Consider the following 20,459-nt stretch of genomic DNA (forward strand, 5'->3'; position numbering starts at 1 on the left):
TTGTGTGGAAACCATTCGGGAGAAGTGGGTGCCTCTAGGGAGCTGACTGTCTGTGATATGAGACGTCTACCTGGAGTGGGTTCGAGTATATGCACAGAGAGCAGTTGGATGGGAGGAGGTAGGTGGGGCTCCCAAGGCAGCACGCCGGAGCCGGTAGTTACAGACACATCTTACAGAACAGCCCCTGTCTCGCCCCCACCCCACCCCAGTTTTTCCTCCCAGGATATTATTTCCCAGTTGGGAGGCCTTGGGGAGGGTAAAGGACGGGCGGAAGGCGCCGGAGGGCCAGGAACCCCGGAGTCCGAAGACTCCCCTCTTGGCGTCTCGCGCGAGGTGGGAGCTGGGGAGGGGGAACAGACGTGCACAGGTGCGTCCCCAGAGGGGCGCGCGTGGCGACACGTGGAGGATTCATCCTCAGTCCATCCTCAGGAGTCGCATTCCCTGCCCTAGGGTCGCCACTTCATTTCTGCGTCTACATAGGCTGGAAACCCCCGCCCGCTCCTCCCCGCCGGGCTGGGGGAGGTCGCCTCCTTTAGGTAGCGGAACCCCGCCCCTCCCTTGTTACTGACGAGCCCCGCCCCCTCTCGCCGCCCGGCCAAGCCCCGCCCCCTCTCGCCGCCCGGCCTAGCTCCGCCCCCTCCCCGCCCCCGCCCCCGCCCCCTGCCCGGCCACCGAGCGCCCCATGTTCAGTCTGGCTGGCCTCATGCTACTGAGCGGAGCTTCTCCTGCCGGCTCCGGCCCGGGGCCGCGGGCGCAGGGGAGTGCGGGGGGCGGCCCGGCTGGATCGCGCCGGGGCGCCGGAGGTGCGGGAACCGGCCCAGGAGGGGGCGGCAGCGGCGGAGTGGCCAAGTGGCTCCGGGAACACCTGGGCTTCCGCGGGGGGGGCGGCGGCGGAGGTGGGGGCAAGCCGGCGCCCCCGGAGCCGGACTACCGCCCCCCCGCACCTTCCCCGGCCGCGCCCCCCGCACCTCCCCCGGACATCTTGGCCGCCTACCGACTGCAGAGGGAGCGCGACTTCGAAGACCCCTACTCCGGGGGGCCGTCCGGCTCCGCTGCTCTAGCCACCCCTGCCGTTCCCGGCCCCACGCCGCCCCCGCGCCACGGCTCGCCACCCCACCGCCTTATTCGGGTCGAGACCCCTGGCCCCCCAGCGCCTCCTCCCGAGGAACGGATCTCTGGACCACCCGCCAGCAGCGACAGGGTGAGTGCCACGCCGGTCGGGGGGTGGCAAGGAGGAGAGGTGGTCGGAGGTCTGGGGCTTTCGAGAGGGACAAAGGTGGCCTGACCGGGGCCGGGCCCCTTGGTGTCACGGTTCCTGGCGGACACGATCTTAGTCCCTGACCCCGGGGCTCGGAGCCTTCATCCACCTTTGTTCAGATTCTCGACCTTCTAATTTGGGACGTGCGCCCCAAACTCTGCCTCTTTCCCTTATTATAGCCCCTGAACTAGTGACCCTCCCCCTCCCAGCTCTGCTCTCCTCATCGCAGACCCCGGAGCCTAATCGGGGAGCCTTTTTTCTAACGGGATTTGAGCCCGCTTCTCCCCAGTTTATGGCCTTTCAATCTTCTGGGAGCAGCAGCTCACTGCCCTTTGATCTCTGACCCCTCCCCCTCAGGGCAGAGCCAGCACAAAGCTCCACTCCTCCTCCTGTTAAAAAAGCCCAAGCATCCTTGGAGGTGCTGAAGCCCCAGGAAGGAGGTGAAGGCTGGGTTTCTCCCTGTGGACACGGCAAGAGCTGGCCTTTGCCTTACCCAGTGGGACTGGAGCCGGGTGGAGTGTTGTTCTCAGGAAGCCAGAACAGGCAGGATGCAGCTCTTCACCAAGGATGCTGACAACTGAGGTCCAGGCAGGCCCACTCCTGCTCCTTCCCTTATCCCCCCGGGTATGGGGACAGTCAGTGCTCAGAACCTGTTGCCCAGAAGGGGCTAAGCAACTGAGCCCACTCCTCCTCTCCTCTTGGTCTCCTGCTCCCCGTGTCCATTCTGAGGATGGCTAGAGCTTTTTGTGGATCTGCAGGCTTGGGGTAGAGAGGCGGGCTGGGCATTCACTGTTTCCAAGAACATCCACTGTGGCTCAAAGGCCCCTGGTAGAGAAGACACCCCCTGCCCAACCTCAGTGCGGCCTTATCCCTCCCTGACAGCTGAAAGTCACCCCAGGTCCCTGTAGTCCTAAATTCTAGGGCGATGACTCTGTGGGCTGCCCTAGCTCTGCTGTCCCTCTTCACTTACCCCTGGGAGCTCGCTCTGGGGCTTACTCCCCTCTCCTCAGCAGAGAACACAGTTTTCTTTGATTGGAGAGCAAAGTTGCTGTCTGAATCTGTTGGCTCCAGGGCTGAGGCTTTCAGATGAGAGCGCGCCACTGTTCTGCCTGCTTCCTGGGTAAGAGAGATGTGTCAGGGTCAGAGCAGAAGCCTCAGGAATGTGAATTATTTTTCCCCTAGTTCCTGCCATGGGGCATGGCTACCCATCCTGGGCCAGGACTGTTCGCCTGCAGAAGGAGCCTATGGTTTCTTCACATGTCCTTAGGCTCCTCTTCCTAATTTTTCCTGATGGTGGTGGTGGCAGTGAGGCTGAGGGAGCATTAGGCTTTGTTCTTACTATTGATCAGTTAGTCTCCTCCTCCCTGACCACTGCCTGCTGGCATGTGGGCCTGGACTGTCCCTGGCCCTCCTCCTCTCTGTATCGTCTTGGAATGGCATAACAGGCTGCCCACCAAGCCGTGGACTCCTCCAGGACAAGGACCTTATCCTCATATTGTGTCTCCCAAGTGCCTGACACAGTGTTTGGCATAAAGAGGGGTGGTGCATAAATATCAATAAGTCCTGAGTGGTGACTCTCCATTGCTAGGGTGACCTGAGGGTCAGAGACTCCCCTAACTAAAGTTTCCCTTGTACACTTTCCCACAGAGACCCCAAGGAAGGGGCTGTGCCCACACAACCATGCAGAAACCCACAGCCCCTTCTCACCAAGGGCATCCATGCCTCTCCCTGGGTCGTCCCTGTAATCTGTGGGCTGCTCAGACCTTGGGGGCTCGGACTCCTTTGTCAGCTGCAGGGACAGGAATGAAATCCAGCAGGATTTCCTGGAGCCACACAATCTGTGGTTTATTGGGTATGTGAGAAAGACCCAGTATGCCATCTGAGCTGGCCCAGGGGCAGGGATGCTGACCTGGGGCCTCCCACCATTCAGAGAGAGCAGCTCCACCTGTTCAGGAGCGGAGTTTGGATCTTCTTAGGAAGAGCCCAGACTAGATACCTGAGCCCCTTAGCCTAAACCCAAGTGTCAGCACCTGCCTGCAGAGCTCACACAGGATTGTGCCTTCTGGATGGTGAGCCGGCCTGGCCCCCGAGGCCCTGCTGAGCTGGTGTTCCTGTCCTGTGTGGCTGTTTTCTCCTTAGTCTCAGTTCCCCCTCCACTTAGCCCTGCAGGTCCTCTTGCCTTGCTGCTTTTGGGTCTCTTCCTGAGGTGAGATGAGGCTGGGGACCAGGTTTCGCCTTGGGCTGGCTCACTTCTCTCCTTCTGCCTTCCAGCAGCTGGTGCTGGGTGGGTCGGAACCCTCTGAGAGGAGCTGGATCGTGAGGTTTGATGAAATGGGTGCAAATGCTTCTGTGATGAGCCAGAGAAATTGAAGGGGAATGAGCCCAGTGGATGTAGGGGCTGGAGAGAATAGGCCTCAGACAGGACCCTGAGAGGCCTGGGGGCTCAGGACCATTAGCCTTCTCCCCGTGCAGGGCTCTGGCTGCTGGCCCACCCTGAGACCCACGGCTGCAGTTGGCAGGGGTGCAAGGGTGGCCATCTGGGCAGGCCTGGCAGGGCAGGTGTGGGAGCAGCAGGAGCTGCGCCCTGCACCAGGCAGGCAGGGCCTCGCCATCTGGCTGCAGGAAGACTCCCTCTTGGTACTGGGCCCTGTCTGGCCATCAGGCTATGCTCTGGCAGAGGGGCTAGAGAGCTGTGCCTTCCCTTGCTTTGCTCCCTTTTCTCAGACCTTCAACAGGAAAAACCTGATCTAATTAGGAAAGGGGGATGGGGATGGGAGAGGGGCCCTGATTGGATGAAGCTTTGAGTTGCCTCTGACCATCTGCACAGTGTGTCCTTTGCCTCCATCATGCCAAGATAACGTGTGTGAGAGAAAGAGACAGAGAATGAGAGAGTGAGAGAGCAAAACAGAGAGAGAGAGGTGATGTGAACAATAAGACAGTCAGGCACCCTGTATGAACTGAAACTAGGGTTCTTGTTCTTAGCTCACAGAGGGGCTTCTAGGGTTCATGAACCTCCAGAAATACTGTGCACATATTTGGGGGCATGAGCATTTTTCTGGGAAGAGGCTCACAGCTCTCAGATTCTCACTGGTGTTCACAGGGCCCGAAATATTAAGAACTTTGAAGAATAGATACTGTACCTCATAGATGGTTTTCACATGGACTTGGATCCTCTGGGCCCAAGTTTGGAAACAAGTGAACAGACAGGCGGGAAGAAGAAAGTGAAGGATACATTCCGGGTGTCAGAAGATGAACAAGACATGCCTGCTCTGGGATTAGGAGGGCAGGTAGGGGCCCTCCCTGGCCAGTGTTCATTGAGTGTTTGAGTATCATTAAGTGACACTGGCCTAGGCGCTGAAAGAGACTCAGCACCTAGAAGACCGAGTCCTTGCCGTTTTTGAGTTTGTTTCCTTGTTTGCTTTAATTTTCTTTCATATGACTTGCGCAGAGTCTAGAGGTCTGATTCGTTTATCTCACACGTGTCCTTGTGTCCCCTGATGGAGGAAAGGAGGAGGGTTCCGGTCAAGGGATCTGAACTTTGTGGCCTGTGCTGTTGTTGGTGCCACTGCCGTTGTTGCTTCGAGGAGGGCTGAGGCCCGCAGGCCTGTCCGCTCTATCCACTGCTGCCTCCTCGTGCTGCAGCACTCCCTCCCTCTGGAAGACATCTGCGGCTTGTTGGCTTGGGCAGTGCCTCAGTGACACCGCAGCCCTGGTGCTCCACCCTTTGGGAGCCAGGAACAGCCGGGACCCTGTGACCCTGGATGGAGCAGCTGGCTGGGGCCCGGGACTTGGAGGGCTACCTGCAGCCTACTCCCGTTGCACTGGAGAACCAGTGTGATATGATATGAGAGTGGAGGTGGGGCCCAAACCCTGCATACAGTGAGCCTATGGGGCTTCCAGAGCCTGGGGCTCAGCCATGTGGCTTCATAGCACCTCAAGGTGCTTCACTCTTTGGGAACTTGTTTTGTGTCTGTCACTGTGAGCTGTTGGGGGATCCAGGAATTTGTTCTTTGTATTTAATAATATAATCGTGGACATTTACTGAGCCTCCACCTTGTATCTAGTACCATTTGAAGCAGCTGATGTGTATTAGACCAGTTGATCCTTACGACAACCCTATGAGGACAAGTCTGTTATTATTCCAGCATTACGAAAAGGGAGACTGAAGCACAGGAATGTTGAGTCACGCTTGCATGGTTTCACAGCTAGTTAGATAGCTGAGGTTCCCAGCTGGGCAGCCTGACTCCAGACGGGCTGCCAGCACCGTGTATGGGACCTTTGCACCTGCTGAGAGGACGCCTGCAGAGAGAGGAAGTATCCACTGAGCATTTGCTAATGAACCAGGGGAAGGAGGCTTTTAAGGAAGGAATGAGGATTGCATTCTGTGCTGAGTTCGCCATTTCCTGAATGCTGAAGGCCAGCACTTGCCACCCAATCCCAAAGTGGCCTCAGACATACCTTATAAGGGTCTTAAAAGGTTTGGTAGCATCAGTTGCATGTCTGTGATGAATGTTTTACAAGCATGGCATCGCTTTGTTATTACAAAAGGATAATAACAAATTTGTTTCACCTGAAGGAGTTTCCCTGGCAGATAAAATTGGGAAGGGCATTCTAGTAAGTGGGAACAGAAGGTGCAAAAAGTTCAATCTTGAGGAAGGTAAATATCAATAGTACACCATTTCTCAGACGGACAGACTTTCAGTGGAAAAGGGATTTCATGGTTAAATAGTTTGGAGAAATGCTGAATTAAACAAAATTAAGTTAGTCTTTTGGTTGCAGGACTTCTCAGAGCCTTTAACATGCTAAGGTGTATTTTAAATCTACAAGTAGAGGAGAGAAGATGCCACATTTCCCAGTTTTTCTGGAAAATCTGTGGCAAGGCACTGAGAGTCAGGAGACCTGGGTCTCTGTCTTTCTTGTCTCTGCTACTGCAAGCTGTGCACCCTGGACAAGCACCTGAACTCTGGGGTCTTAATGCCTGAATAAAAGATTATCATCAGGGCAAACACTTATTGAGCACTGACTTCTTGCCAGCCTCTGGGCCAAGGACTTTTTACATTCATTGTCCTCTACCCAGTCCTATGAGGTAGGTGCTAATACCATCCCCATTCTACAGATTAAAAAACCAGAGGCTTCCAGACATTAAACTAAATGTTTATAAATGTAATATATGTTATATATTATAACTTATATAGTATAACTTATTTATTAACTTATTATACTTAAATATAATAAGTTTATAATGTTTATAAACTAAAGAAATGGAGAAAAGGGACAATGGTAGACTTCGGGTACCTTGCAGAGCCCAAATCCTGTGACATGTGTCTCCTTTGCTCCCCTGGCCTCAAAAGCCCCATGGGTGGGGTCAGAAACTCGTAGCAGGGCCCAGCTGCAGAGTGGAGGGTTCAACCAGATGGTGGGGCTGCCGGCTACCTCAGGAGAGGCCTGGGCAGGAAAGAAAGGCAAGGCCTGACAGCTGCTTTGGGAGGAGCACTGCCCAATTGAACAGGCGCAAGACCAGGGTCGCAGAGGCACCCTGCCACCCTCTTGCAGGAGTGGAGGGAGCCAGGGGGCCCTCTGGGCAGAGCTACTTACCTACTAGTTTGGAAATATTTCAGCATTTCAACAGCATACCAGAGGATTTGCCTAAATATCAGCCCTGGCTTTAGGTGCCTTCCCTGCCAGTTCCTTCCTTCTGCCCTTGAGCCAAAGGCTTTGATCCCTATCAAATGTCGATTCTCCTGACAGGCTGCTCCTACAGCCCCTACTGGTCGGTCAGAGTTAGGATGAATGGGGATCTGAGAGTCTGTGTCACTCCAGAAGATGGAGTCTGGGTAGAAGGAGGACTTTCGAGCATCCAGTAAATGCGCACTGAGCACCTACTGTGAGCCAGGCCCTGTGATGGATGCCGTATACAACAGTGAGCACGGCAGAGTCAGGCAGAGGGCCCATAAACAAAGTAAATCATGATAGAGCAAAGATGTCAGAAGCCTACAGGGGCAGCTTCCGCACACTGAGCAGTTTTGCCTCCTCACGTGACCTAGAAGCCACTGGGAAAGCAGGTCTGGTCTCTGACAGGTCCTCTAGGTCCAGGTCAGGTGCCCGTCCTGCCAGCCTTCCCAGCAGGCGTCTCTGCTGCTGCTCCCGATGCCGGCCCCGTGGGTGGCTTCTCTGGGTGCCCCAGCCCAGGGCGGAGGCCAGGGCCTCCTGGAGCAGGGTGTGGAGCCAGGAATGGAACAGAGGAGCCATTGAGCTGCCCACAGAGCTGCCACCTGGGTGCCCATGGGCCCCGAGCTGCCAGGAGGGGTCGCAGCCCCTGACACTGGCCCAGGACTCCAGTGGGAAGGGCGCTGCCTGCAGCTCTGACTGGGCTTGGTAAGGGAAGGCAAGGGGGGCTCTGTGGAGTTGGGGAGGGGGGCCTGGGGCTTGGGCCAGGTGCTTCTGCTTATTGAGCAGCTTCCAGGGACTCATACCCCCTGTTTGACTCCCCAGGCAGATTCATGCTTCCTCCTCTCCTGAATGAACAAGGAAAAGTGCTTCCTTTGTCCATTCTTCCTTCCTGTTTTATATGAACTGATTTAACAAATATTTACTGAGCACTTTTAGGTACTGGGAATTTAGCAGTAAACTCGGTTCCTGCCCTCAGGAAGTTCACAGTCTGCAGGAAGACAGATAATAAAACAAGTATTTACTACACAGTGTGTTGATAGCCCAGCACAGAGGCCCTAACCAGACCTGGAGGGAGAATGGAAGGCTTTCTATTGAAAAATAATCTGATCCAGGTAAAGGGAAAGCCTTTGAGATAAGTAAGAGATCATAGAGCTTTCAGGTAACAAAGTAACCTAGGGTGGGTAGAGAGAACCCAAAGAGCAAAGTGGAATCTTTAAATCCCTTTAACTTTGGACTTGTTCTTTTGGCACTGGAGAGCCATTGCAAGGTTTAAGGATAGCACATTTGTTGATTCAGTTACTGTTAAGTAGCTGCCACATATGAGTGTAAGGCTGGGTGCCAAGCTGAGTGGGTACCCAATGGGCTGGCTCCAGAGCCCCTTGGTCAGGTGGGTGGGACTGTGGGTGCCCCTTGGCCTGGGATGAAGCAGCTCGGGGTAGGAGTGGATTCCTTTTCTGCACTTCCTGAAGGAAGGAGGACTAGAAGAGGGGGGCTGTAAGGGGAAATAGGCAGTGATCTAGCAGAAACATTTTTCTAGTTCCCACTGTAAACCAGGTGCTTACTGGAGCTGGAGAGACAGAAGTGACAAAGAGCTCCAGGCCAGTGGATGCTCTGGTGGAGATGATGGGATGATCTGAGATGGTGGTCTTCTCAGAAGCAGACAGAGATTCGAGGGAGGTAAAGGAGCTGGGGGTCTTGACTGGAACAAGGTGAAACGAGTAGGAGCTGAAGAACTGATGGATGAGATGGTACGAGCTGTTGGGACACGCTTGAGACCCCTAGAGGGGCCAGTGGGGGTTCAAGGGACATGCAGAAGGGGTCTCTGAGGTGGGACGTTTTCTTTCTCCATTTCCGCCTTGCTAGGGGTCCCAGATCCTGTGACCCAGGACAGGCGGTCATCCCCACAACCTCCCTGCCCAACTGTCTCCCACAGTCCTGATCTGGACCAGAACCAAAGCCTAGACCGAGACTAGGGGAGAGGCAGGAGTGGCCCCTTCCCCATGCCACAGGCCCCAGAGCTACCTCTTGTCAACGCCTGGCAACCCGGTGTGCAGTGCTCTCCCGCCCCAAGGTGCAGTTAGCGCACGGCGGGCTGTGCTCTGTCTCTGCCTCAGCAGGTCCCCCCAAGCCTGTGCCCAGCTTGGAGAAAGGCTCTGTTGTCCTCAGCTGCGCCCTGCCCCGGGCACCTTAAGCTCCTCTGCAGGGTGTGCGGCTTGCAGCCTGGGATGGGGAGGGCCAAGACCAGGCCTTTCCGGTCCCTGTTCTCCAAGAGCCTGGGGGATTTCAGCAGAGCCCAAACCCTGGCTTTCTCAGGGCTATCCTAAGGTGGTCTCTCTCCCAGGACAGCCAAGATGCCCAGTGGTAGCAGGTTGGCAACATGATTTTGCACAAAGGGCACAGGTTCCAATCCTGGTTTCTCCACTTATGTGGAATGGACTTGGGCATGTTGTTCCCTACCTGCCCTGAGCCTCCATTTCCTTAAAATGGGGATAATAATTCCCACATGACATTGTGAAGGATGTTGTGAGGATAAACCAGTGAACTGTGGCATAAAGTCAGTACCTTCCTTGATGGTCAGCAAATACTTATTTGTTTAGCATCTGGGAATGCAATGGTAGGCATGGACCAAGCTAATCCCCCAGTTGCCTACTGTTCCCTGCTTATTCTTTGAACTCCAGCACCTTTATAACCAGGTCTCTGAATTAATTCCCTCTGTTAGGCCACTTGGTATAGGCTCTGGTCCTGCCTGGACCCTGACTGAGGCAGGCCTTAAAGCCCAGAGCCTCATCCTGTCCATTTAGCCTAGGGAATGGGCCAGAGGCACAAGATTAACAGAAAAGAAAGATGTACCATTCTGTTGGCAGCGTAGTGGGGACCCCTGCAAAGGAAGAGCCAGAGCTTCTCCCCATCCAAGCTCCTGGGCAGCCTGCCCAGGACTCTTGCTCCCATGGACAGAGCATCCTGGGGAGAAGCAGAGCTGTCTCTCAGACGTCTGAAGCTTGCTCCCCTCACTCTCTTCCCAAAGTTAGCAATTCTAGAAGACTATGCGGATCCGTTTGATGTTCAGGAGACTGATGAAGGCCCAATAGGAGCTTCAGGAGCCCCAGAGAAGGTCCCCGAAAATGACGGTTACATGGAGCCCTATGAGGCCCAAAAGATGATGGCCGGTGAGTGATGGAGTTAGGGGTGGGGGTGGGGTGGGGTGGGGGGTTGCTCCCTGAGGCCTGAGTATCTGCAGAACAGGCTCTGGGACCCACAAGTCTAAGGACTGATTCCTTGGCCCCTAGAAAATATGGAGAAAGCCTTTGCTGGGTCTTTGGGGAGGGTGGCCATTGCCTTCAAGATAGTCATTTTGGAGAAGAAGCTGGGACTTGTGGTGCCTGAGACGTGAGGTGCTAGAGAAGGCCATACAACCACAGGTCAGATAATAGAAGCATTTGGGATAGTCACGAATGACAAGCTAGTGGTGTGGGCTGGGGGTCATTGATCCCAAGAAGAGAATCACTAGCTTTAGGGAAGGTGATGGATCTGAAATGATGGGACGTCGAAGTGAACATCTATGGCAATTGGAAACACATGACTAGAAATGCAGATGCAATGCACATGAGATTGGGCAAGTAGTTCAAGGAGTGAGGGCAGGGAGAAGTGAATGAGACCTGGCCCTGGGGAACAGAGGTCAAGAAAGGATCCAGGGAAAGGGAACAATGTGGGTGATCAGAGAGGAGGACAGGGGTGAATCAGTGTAAGCCAAGGCCCCAGGGAAGGATGAGAGGAAGGTTTGTTCAGGGGCAAATAATCTTAGTGCTGGGCATACAGGAGAGCTAAAATGAGAGAGGCCAAGAGGGGTAGTGAAGGTCTTGAAGGCTCAAATGAGGCATTTGGACTTGCTTCAATAATGGGAGGGGAGCCATTATGGATTCTTGAGCAAGAAAGGAACAGGATGAATATGGCATTTTTAGAGGATTACTGAGGTTTTGGTGTACAGAACACACTAGAAAAACTGGGCATCAGAAAGATGAGTTAGGGGGCTTCCCTGGTGGCGCAGTGGTTAAGAATCCGCCTGCCAATTCAGGGGACACAGGTTCGAGCCCTGGTCTGGGAAGATCCCACATGCCGCGGAGCAACTAAGCCCGCGCACCACAACTACTGAGCCTGCGCTCTAGAGCCCGTGAGCCACAACTACTGAAGCCCACACACCTAGAGCCTGTGCTCTGCAACAAGAGAAGCCACTGCAATGAGAAGCCCACGCCCTGCAACGAAGAGTAGCCACCACTCGCCGCAACTAGAGAAAGCCCGCGTGTAGCAACAAAGACCCAACTCAGCCAATAAATAAATAAATTAATTAATTAATTAGTTAAAAAATAAGAAAGATGAGTTAGTAGGCTATCGTGGAAATTGTTGAGGCTTTAAGGGACCAATAATTAACACCCCTTTCTTCCCCTCTGAGCTTGGAAATAACTGAGGAATAGGATTAAGGAAACAGATGCCAGCTTTATTACTGATAAAGTTGATTGGAGAATATTACTTAGCTCTGTCACCAGAATGACATAGCTAAGAATACTTCGCCACAGAATTAAACTTGCCTACTCAGGCTTGGGCAACTCAGGACAGCTATAGCTATAGGCCCCTGCATGGGGGCAGGAGGAGAAAGAACCAGAATGTTCTCTCTCTGCAAGTAGGCAGATCTGGGAAAGAAAGGAAGCTTCCTTTGGCCAATCAGATAAGCTGTTCTCCCTCCCTGGGAGAGGTGGGTGAGGGAGCAGAGAACAGTAGGGAGTGTTATTCCATGGAGCCCCTGAAACATGAGCCTGTAGATTGGAGGTTCACCCTAGCAGTAATCTAGATGTGGAGAGTTGAGGGGGAGAGTCATCAGGTATTGGCACTGAACACATGGGATTCAGAGAATGAAGGAGGGCCAGGACCAAGGAGAGCAGTGTAGTAGACAGAAATGGAGAAAGTGAGAGGGCAGCTACTGTACTTAGATTAGAAGGGTGTAGACCCCCAGGAGGTCCATGAGTGCCGTGGAATTGTATGTGAAAATTCGCACATTTTTCTGGGGAGTAGCTCCATAGCTTTTATCAGATTTTCACTGGGTCATTGATCCCCAAAAGAGGATCACAGAACAGACTAGAAGAATTTTTGGGGAAAGCAGTGAGTTTGAAACATCAAAGTGAAACATTTTTATGGCAGTTGGAAACATATAGATGCAAAGAGTGCCATGCGACTGGAGAGTGAGGGCAGGGAGAAATGAATAAGATTTGGCCCTGGCAGACAGAGACCAAGAGAGGATCCAGGGAAAGAGACCAAACGGGGGTGATGGGAGAGGAGGACAGTCCATGAAAATGACTTGTCCAAAGGGGATTTTCAAGGAGGGGGTGGTCAGCAGTACCTGAGCAACAAAGAAGGATTTTCTGATTGCGAAATGACATAACTTGGGACACAAGAAAATAAATGGATCTGAGTAGCAAGGAGATGGACCCTGCCTCAGTTTCCTAAATGTGTAAGCCTCAGCTCCCCAGCCCTTGTTGGCCATCGCAGGATCTTTTTTCTGTCTTTCACTCTGGTGCTTCTCTGCCCCTGCCTCTGTTGGGTCCCATGCTTTTGGAACCCTAGAGGTGTTCTGAGGGCGAGGGACCCCAGATGTGTGGCCACTGGGCTCCCCCCAGAGCCAGCAGCGTCTCCTCTGAAGGCTTGTAGCTGGGGAGCGCTGCCAGGGGCGCTGAGCCAGGCAGCCAGGACTGCTCACACCTCCTCTCCTGCCTTGCCCTGGCAGAGATCCGGGGCTCCAAGGAGACAGCAGCTCAGCCCCTGCCTCTGTATGACACGCCCTATGAGCCAGAGGAGGAGGAGGGGGCCACCCCGGAAGGTGAGGGTGCCCCCTGGCCCCGGGAGTCCCGCCTGCCAGAGGATGATGAGAGGCCCCCTGAGGAGTATGACCAGCCCTGGGAGTGGAAGAAGGAGCGGATTTCCAAAGCCTTTGCAGGTGAGTCCTGGGTGGAGAGGGCAGGTCTGCTGGGGCCTCTGAGCAGCTTTCCAGGCTCAGGGGAATGGGAGGAGTGGACTTGGGGTGGGGGTGGGCAGGAGCTGGGCTCAAGGGAAGTGCAGTTGAGTTGCACCGTGGAGAGTGGTGAGTTGGGCGGTGTGGACACAGAACTGTGTGCAGGGTCGGGGATGACTCCCTGCATCACCACCTCTCAGAGGCCAAGAGGCTTGGGCCACTTCCATCTTTTGGGAGGCGGGGTAAACTTAAAAATAAAGAAATTCCAAACAAAATGATAAAACTTGTGGCATATGTTAAATACTTACACGTAACAAAGGAAAGCATTTAACACTCCAGACGGTGAAAACCCACTGTGTGTATAGCCTAGCCCCAAGGGTATTTCTCAGGAGCAGGAACCAGTGGGGAGAGGGAGAAATCATCAGGTTTCTCCTGTACCAAGCACCCCAGTGTCCATCCCAGGCCCGGAGTCCAACATAGAGAGGGCCTGAGTGGGTGATACAAGAGCCTGGTACAAGAGCCTTGTTCAGTGAGAACATAAAGGACTTCAGTGCCGTTAGACCTCATTCCTACTCCCATGTCCTCCTCAGCCCTCCTTGGGCAAGGAGCTCATCCTGGAGCTGGACCCGGCTCTCCGCTCTGTCCTCCCCACCCCGGCAGCCAGATTGGGAAACCACAGGTTCCTAATTTGTTTCCCGTAAAGCGTACACCATTGAGGATGGGCCGTTTATCTCCAGAAGTCTCCTTGGAGAATCAATACTGTTTGAATTGCTTAATGGGAAAATCTATGCTCCTCATTAGGAAACCTCGTTAGCAGTCCTGCAGCCGCCAGTGGCATGGTTCCCCTAATTGTCAAGGCTCAGGATTGAGGGTGTGGCGGGTAAATTTCAACAAAACATCTGCTCCTGCTTCTGAGTTTTCCTGACAGCCTGAGGCTGGGCTGTCTCAGTCTCGCTGCCCATGAGTTCCCAGGCTGCAGGCGAAAGGAGGAAGGGAGGCAAGGTGGGGCATGCCAGGATGCTGTGTGGGTGTCCAGGTATGGTGCTGGGGAGTATGGGCAGCTCCTGGTCCTGCTTTTCCTCCCTGCCTGGGCCCTTTGGGCCCTGGAGGCTTGTGAGAGGTCAAATAAAGGGGACCTGTGGGGCTGGCAGAGCAAGACCCTGTGTCCGGCTGTTTGCTCCTGGAGCCTCCCACCCACCATGGTGCGGTCTGTGTGGCTTCACCCAGTCCTCTGAGAGTCCTGTTCTTCCCTCAGAAGCCGCCCCTGCCTCTGCTCTGACCCTCCTCCTTTCTAGGCTGTCCTGTGTCCTGGCTCTGGGTTTTGGTGTCTCAATCTCTGCCTCTCTCTGTCTCTGTCTCTGTCCCTGTCTGTCTCTCTTCTCCCTGTTGCTACTGGCTCCAGTTGACATTAAGGTCATCAAAGACCTACCTTGGCCTCCACCGGTGGGACAGCTGGACAGCAGCCCCTCCCTTCCCGACGGGGACAGGGACATCTCCGGTCCAGCCTCACCCCTCCCTGAGTCCAGCCTGGAGGACGGCAGCGGTGGGTCCTTTGGGGGCTTCTGGCCAGGGTGATGTGTCCTCTCAGCCCTCAGGCCCTGTGGATTGGGTTGGAGGAGCAGAGAGGTGGGGCAGAGTCCAGAGAACCCAGGAGGAATCCCTCTTGCCCTGGAGGAGGATGGAAGGGACAAAGTACAGGTTCCTCCCTCCCCTAAAGGTGTGGGGAAGGTATCTCCTGAGGGAGGCCCCTTCCAAATATCTTTCCCCCCATGCCATAAAAATCCATTATTCTAAATTCAGTCTTTTGGGCAGAGCTCTGCCCGACCAGATCCTTCAGCAGTGCAAATAACGCCTGAGGCAGGGGCGATGCTAGCACAGGAAGTATCTAACTCCTTAAAGGAAAGATTTGATCTTTGTATCTGGTGACTGGAAAGACAACGAGGGGCTTGAAAGTGCTACACGGAGAGAAAAAGAGCCCAAATGGGGCGAAAGAAGACACTGAACACTTCATCTACTTGCAGTTTTACCCAGAATGGGCAGCCAGGGATATGCTTGCATCTGTGCATACGCACACAGGCATGAGCACCTGTTTGTACATTGGTGCGTGGGTGTGAGTGGGTATTTTGTAAATCCAGGCTGAAGGAGGGTCTCTGTCATCTGTGCATGTATGCTTGTGCCCCTTTGGCCCACTGGCTTCAGCCCTCCCTGGGCAGGCTCAGCGGTCATGCCTGTCCCAGTCTGGGAGGCCAGAGCTGCCTCTGCTGGGCTTCTGTGGGTGGGGGAGGGGAGCCTGTGGGCCGCGACCTTGGGGGCGGTGGAGGGGCGGGCTGGCTGGTGGCTTTGGGCAGGATTAGCCTGTCAGGATGGCACCGAGGGGAGTCAGATAATTGTTCTCAGATCGATAAGTCATTTCTACAGAACGGCTTGGCAGGGTGATTTGGAGAACGGTAATGAACTCTGAGGAGGAGAAAGGAACAATATTATCAGCACTGAAGCCACCCTGAGGGGGATGGAATAAGGGAAGGCAGTCAGCTCCTCCAGAGGGAGGAGCTTAAGTGGTTTCTCGTGTTGCTCGTCTCCCCTCTCCTGCCACGGTGTGGGGACTGGGAGGCCCTGTGGCACAGGAGAGCTGAGCCCTGCCCCTGCCCCGCCCAGGGATGGACCTAGGATACTGTCCCTAGAGCTGGTCAGGCTCGTGAGCATGCCCCACCCTTCCAGAACATTCCTTTGCCCCCTTTTGGCTGGAAATGGGGATGGGGCACTGGATAGTCTATAGGGCTCTATCTCTAGGGTCCTCAGAGTCTATGACTGGTATGTCCCCCACAGCCCAGTTTGAAGGATCTGAGAAGAGCTGCCTGTCACCTGGCCGGGAGGAGAAGGGGCGGCTCCCTCCCCGACTCTCTGCAGGGAACCCCAAGTCAGCCAAGTCCCTAAGCGTGGAGCCCAGCAGCCCCCTGGGGGAGTGGACAGACCCAGCACTGCCTCTGGAAAACCAGGTGTGAGTGTCTGTGTCCAGCTGGGGACTCTCCCCTCCCTTCCCCTCCTGGCACCGGCTTGCCTGCAGGGGACACCCAGAATGGGTGGGCCTGGACAGCGAGGGACCCAGCAGAGATGCCCCCCTTCCTCTCTCTTGTCCTCAGCTGGTACCACGGGGCCATCAGTCGAACAGATGCCGAGAACCTGCTCCGGCTGTGCAAAGAGGCCAGCTACCTGGTGCGCAACAGTGAGACCAGCAAGAACGACTTCTCCCTGTCCCTCAAGTGAGTGGGGCCTGCTGGCTGGTGGCTTTAGGCAGACTGAGCCTGTCAGGATGACTCCAAGGGGAATCGGTGGGAGTATAACCAGCAGGACAAGAGGAGTCTCCAGTATCTCTCCCACGCCCAGCCAGGCTGGGGAGAACTTCATCCCCTGTGAACATGTGCTGACTCTGTGCCAAGCCCTGGGCATCTGGAGAGGTCTGAGGCTCAGCCCCTGCTCCCGAGGAGCTCAGAGTCCATTGGGGGAAGCAGTTAAGCTATAGAGTCCAGCTTAGAAGGGTTCTGTCACTTTCTAGCTCTGTGGCCTGGGGCCCCCTTAACCTCTCTGGGCCTCAGTTTCCTTATCAAATGGGGGAATAATCATATCTGACTTATAGGGAAGGATTAAATGAAACAAGCACTTAGCATAGTGCTAAGTGCTTAATGAATTATCACTATCATCATTATTAATGGAAGCCCAAGATGTTCTACAAGTACAGGCGAGGAGATAGGAACTTTGCCTGTGGGACTCAGCAGGGTGAGATGGAGGCTGGGTGCTGGGAGGAGGATGGAGCAGTGGACACAAAGCTGTTCGTGTTCACTCTGCGGAAAAGGGCAGAAGGTCTGGGTGCTAGTGGCTGACAACTGAGCTTTAAAGGGTCCTGGAAGAGGCAGGGGAGGCAGGGCTCCTCCTGCTCCTCCTTAGCCTTCCACTCTGGGCACAGATATACAGAGACCAGCATCAGCCTCCCAGGTTCTACTGGCAGGATGGCTAGTCCTCTCCTTGGTACCTAGGAGTCCTGCCTAGTAGAACCTGCACCCCACAGAGCAGCCTGTCAGAGTGCCGTGTCCATTCACATCCCCCATCATGACTGGGGCATCTGTACCACTTCCTGCCACACTTTCTAGGGGGCATTAGAGTACAGGTATACCCCCACTTCAGACCTATCCAATATATGGAAATTTGGGAGTATTAAACAGATACGCTGGAGGATAATTATTCAACTTCACTAAAAGATAATGGAAAAAATACCAGACTATAGTCAGATAACCTGAATTTCATTCTTGGTTTTAATAAAACTAGCTGTGTGACCTTAGGCAAATCACTTAACCTCTCTGGACCTCGGTTTCTACCTTTGCAAAATATGTCAATGGATACCTTTTAGGTTTCTTCCACCTCTTATGCTGGGGGAGTCTGCAAATTATAACATCAAAGGAGCATTTAGGAAAAATTCATTTGTCAAAAATTTGATCTACATAACTTCAGAATGTGTATTGCTTTAAAAAATTATAGTTAAGATTCATAGAGCATCTACTATGTGCCAAGCAGCATACATACCATCTCCAAACCAGCTACCGTCCTGCAAGATCAATCTTTTTTTATAGAAAGAAAATCAATTCAAAGAGGTATGTGACTTGCTCAAGGCCACCAGCTAATAAAGTGCCCAGAGCAGGATCTGAACCCAGCTCAGGCCGACTCCAAGAACCACACTGTTCCATTACACAGTTCCACCCCCCATCAAGTCTGGTATGGTCCAAGGCAAGAGGAGACATCGGGGTCTGGCTCCGAGCAGAGTAGAGCCTGGGCCCTGCCTTATCCTGAGGAGTGAAAGGGGGAGGCCGGCCTGGACACCGCTCCAGCCCAAGCTGATCAGGCCCTGCCAGCATCTGTCTGCCAGAGCCTCGTTTACATATAAATGGCTTCTCTGAAATACAATTATGGTTTCTCTTCTCTCTGTAATGGAAGGGCTTTCACTGGTAATTAAACCAGCTTCCTCCAAAAGCCATGCCAGCCCTAGCCCTGCAGCCCAGCTAGTACCACCTCAGTTCCCTGAGGGGCAGGCAAGGGCTCTGCTGTGTCTTAATGGACCCTTGGGACTTCGTCCCAGGAGGTCAGTTATCCAGGTGTGGAGGCTGAGCGCTCAGCTGCCAACTCAGTTCTCTGGCCACTTGTTGCCCTTCTTGGCCAGATCTGTCCCTGAAGGAGAAGATACAATGTACAGTTTTCAGGAGAGGGGATTCTGTCAACTGGACTGTGGGGAGGGGGCTGTCCCCAAGCTGAGAGCACAGGGCCTACCCTGATGCCCATAGCCTTGGGCCTGGGTTTTGGCATAGGGCAGACAGGGGAGGGCGACCACTCACTGCCTCCCCTCTCTGCTGCCCCAGGGGCTGTACATGTTCCTCAGGCCCTTTGCTCTTTTCCCCAGGGCCTGCGTGGTCACTGTCAACTTCAGCCGTTATCTCAGCCCTGCAGATGAAGGATGGTTCCACACCCTGACACACACACCCAGGCTTTAGGGAACTGTACCCTGGGGGTGGGGGGAGGGAAGGATGGTGTTAAGGGCCTGTTTTTTTCCCTCCCATCCCTTTCCTCTTTAGTCTCCCCACTCTATGTACTTTCTCACTTGTGGCCCTAGTGAAGTGGGATCAGTCAGAGCCCTCTTTGTACACAGACAGGGGAAGCAAGTGAGGGGGTTTGCCAGCCTCACCTCTCAAGGGTGGCAAACCTCACGAGGAGGCAGCCCCCTCCCCAGTCCTGCCTCCCACACCAGCTTCTGAGCCCGGCCCTTGTCCCCAAGTAGGCTCTGACCAGCAGAAACAAGTACTCGGGCTTCAGGGCTCTCCCGAGCATGGTTTCCCCGTTGCCTGTTTGGAGTTTCAGACCTGGGGCCTGGCCGACCAGGCCTGTGGTAGTTTGAACAGACGTTCTTGCTGGGAGCTGGCCAGAGCTCTGAGCAGCAGGGTCCTTGTCTTGTGGGCAGGGCTGGGCACTGATGCTGATTTCCTGGATTGTGGTGGGGAGATGGGAGAGGCAGTGGAGCATGTCCTCTCTGAGGGAGGGGATGGAGCTGCAGCCTCACAGATGATGTCATCCCAGGCAGAAGAGCTGGATAGATGAGCTGGGGGATTGGCCCAAGGCCCAGTTAGCAGGAGGGTGAAGGGATGCCCCCAGGACAAGGCAGCTGAGTATTCCCAGATTTGGGGGTGATGTCCAGCTCACTCCCTCCCCTAGTCTCTGCAAGAGAGCCCCAACCAAGATTCGCTTGGTTGTCGCACGTGCCCACCCACTGTCCTGCCAAGGGTGTCTGTGTGTTCACGAGGCACCAGGAGCCCCCCACACACAGGTGTCCTCCCCCACAGCTCAAGGAGGGGGAGGGTAAACTGGCCCTGGTCGCATAGGCTGGGGGGGTGCATTGGCTGTGGCAGGAGCGACTGGATCCCAGGGTTGGGGGGTGGTGCTGATAGCTTGTTTCCACCTGCACACACCCTGTACACTCACCACCCACACATTCTTGGCACACCCAGTGCCCTCACCACAAAGCCAGTACCTACTGCTGCCTACTTACAAAATCCGCTACATCCCCTCCCTGCTTCCTGGACTGACCTCCACCTTCCCTAGTTGCCTCCACTCTCAGCTGGCTTGGAACAACCATGTTTGCAGCGGGTGGTGGGGTGGTAACCACGGCCGGAGAGGGCCCCACTCACCAGGGTCTCCCCTCCTCTTTCCAGGAGCAGTCAGGGCTTCATGCACATGAAGCTGTCCCGGACCAAGGAACACAAGTATGTGCTGGGCCAGAACAGCCCGCCCTTCAGCAGCGTCCCTGAAATCGTGCACCACTATGCCAGCCGCAAGCTGCCCATTAAGGGGGCCGAGCACATGTCCCTGCTCTACCCCGTGGCCATCCGGACTCTGTAGGTGTGAGGCCCGGGCACTGTGACAGATGTGGACCCAGCCCTGTGCTCATCCCCTGGCTGAGGGCTGTGGCCCTTCCTGGGCCACATGATCTCTCAAACCTTTCTTGCCCTCTCCCTGGAATCGAGTGAAAGCTGGAGATTCCTTAATTTATTCTAAAGGGAAGGACTACTGGAGCCTTGGAGTAAGAGGTGGTCTGGAGCTGAGGATAGAGGACTCCTTGGGGAGAAAGGATAGCCCCTGGAGGAAGGGATTTCAGAATCGCTGATCTCCTGAGGAGTTTAAGATAGCTCCAGCCCCTTTCTTCCCCTAGGGCAGAGGTGGCCCAGGGGTGGAGGGATGGATTGGGAATGGAGCTGGACGCGGGCCCTCGGGGCGCTCTAACCATCTCTCCGCCTCCACCCGCAAACCACCGGTGGGCTCCGCCCGGAGTCTGGTGCGGGGCTTCGGGAAGACAGACCCCTGGGATGGAGACGGCATTGGGGGTGGGGAAGGAGGGGAAGGGCTCGGCCGGAGGGAACTTGTGCAGGCCCGGGGCCGCCCCGGCTCCGGGCCAGAGGCAATAAATAAACCGAGTCCTGCCAGGCACAGCCGCTTCCGCGC

General features: G+C 54.8%; 1 protein-coding gene across 6 annotated transcripts; it reads left to right on the plus strand.

The window, feature by feature from the left end:
* The first annotated feature begins 686 nt into the window (after positions 1-686).
* On the plus strand, positions 687-20,369 carry SHF (Src homology 2 domain containing F). 6 transcript variants are annotated; one of them, XM_036841689.1, is made up of 7 exons: positions 687-1,201; positions 9,954-10,095; positions 12,702-12,911; positions 14,329-14,469; positions 15,753-15,924; positions 16,067-16,186; positions 19,673-20,367. In XM_036841689.1, the coding sequence occupies exons 1-7, from the start codon at positions 704-706 to the stop codon at positions 19,857-19,859; spliced, it is 1,470 nt and encodes a 489-aa protein (XP_036697584.1). In that variant the 5' UTR covers positions 687-703; the 3' UTR covers positions 19,860-20,367. The 6 variants fall into 6 exon arrangements, with proteins under 6 accessions (XP_036697584.1, XP_036697585.1, XP_036697587.1 ...); XM_036841690.1 differs by lacking the exon at positions 19,673-20,367 and adding an exon at positions 17,670-17,844; XM_036841692.1 differs by lacking the exon at positions 14,329-14,469 and having other exon boundaries at positions 19,673-20,369.
* The last annotated feature ends 90 nt before the right edge of the window (positions 20,370-20,459 follow it).

This window comes from Balaenoptera musculus, chromosome 2 (genome assembly GCF_009873245.2).
Source record: "Balaenoptera musculus isolate JJ_BM4_2016_0621 chromosome 2, mBalMus1.pri.v3, whole genome shotgun sequence".
NCBI classification, from domain to species: Eukaryota; Metazoa; Chordata; class Mammalia; order Artiodactyla; family Balaenopteridae; genus Balaenoptera; species Balaenoptera musculus.

What these genes read in the sequence shown, in the direction of transcription:
- SHF (XM_036841689.1), top strand. Translation starts at nt 704, where the DNA reads ATGCTACTGAGCGGAGCTTCTCCTGCCGGCTCCGGCCCGGGGCCGCGG. An exon ending in GATTTCCAAAGCCTTTGCAG is followed by an intron (nt 12,912 to 14,328) that starts GTGAGTCCTGGG and finishes TACTGGCTCCAG; the next exon opens with TTGACATTAAGGTCATCAAA. An exon ending in CTGCCTCTGGAAAACCAGGT is followed by an intron (nt 15,925 to 16,066) that starts GTGAGTGTCTGT and finishes TCTTGTCCTCAG; the next exon opens with CTGGTACCACGGGGCCATCA.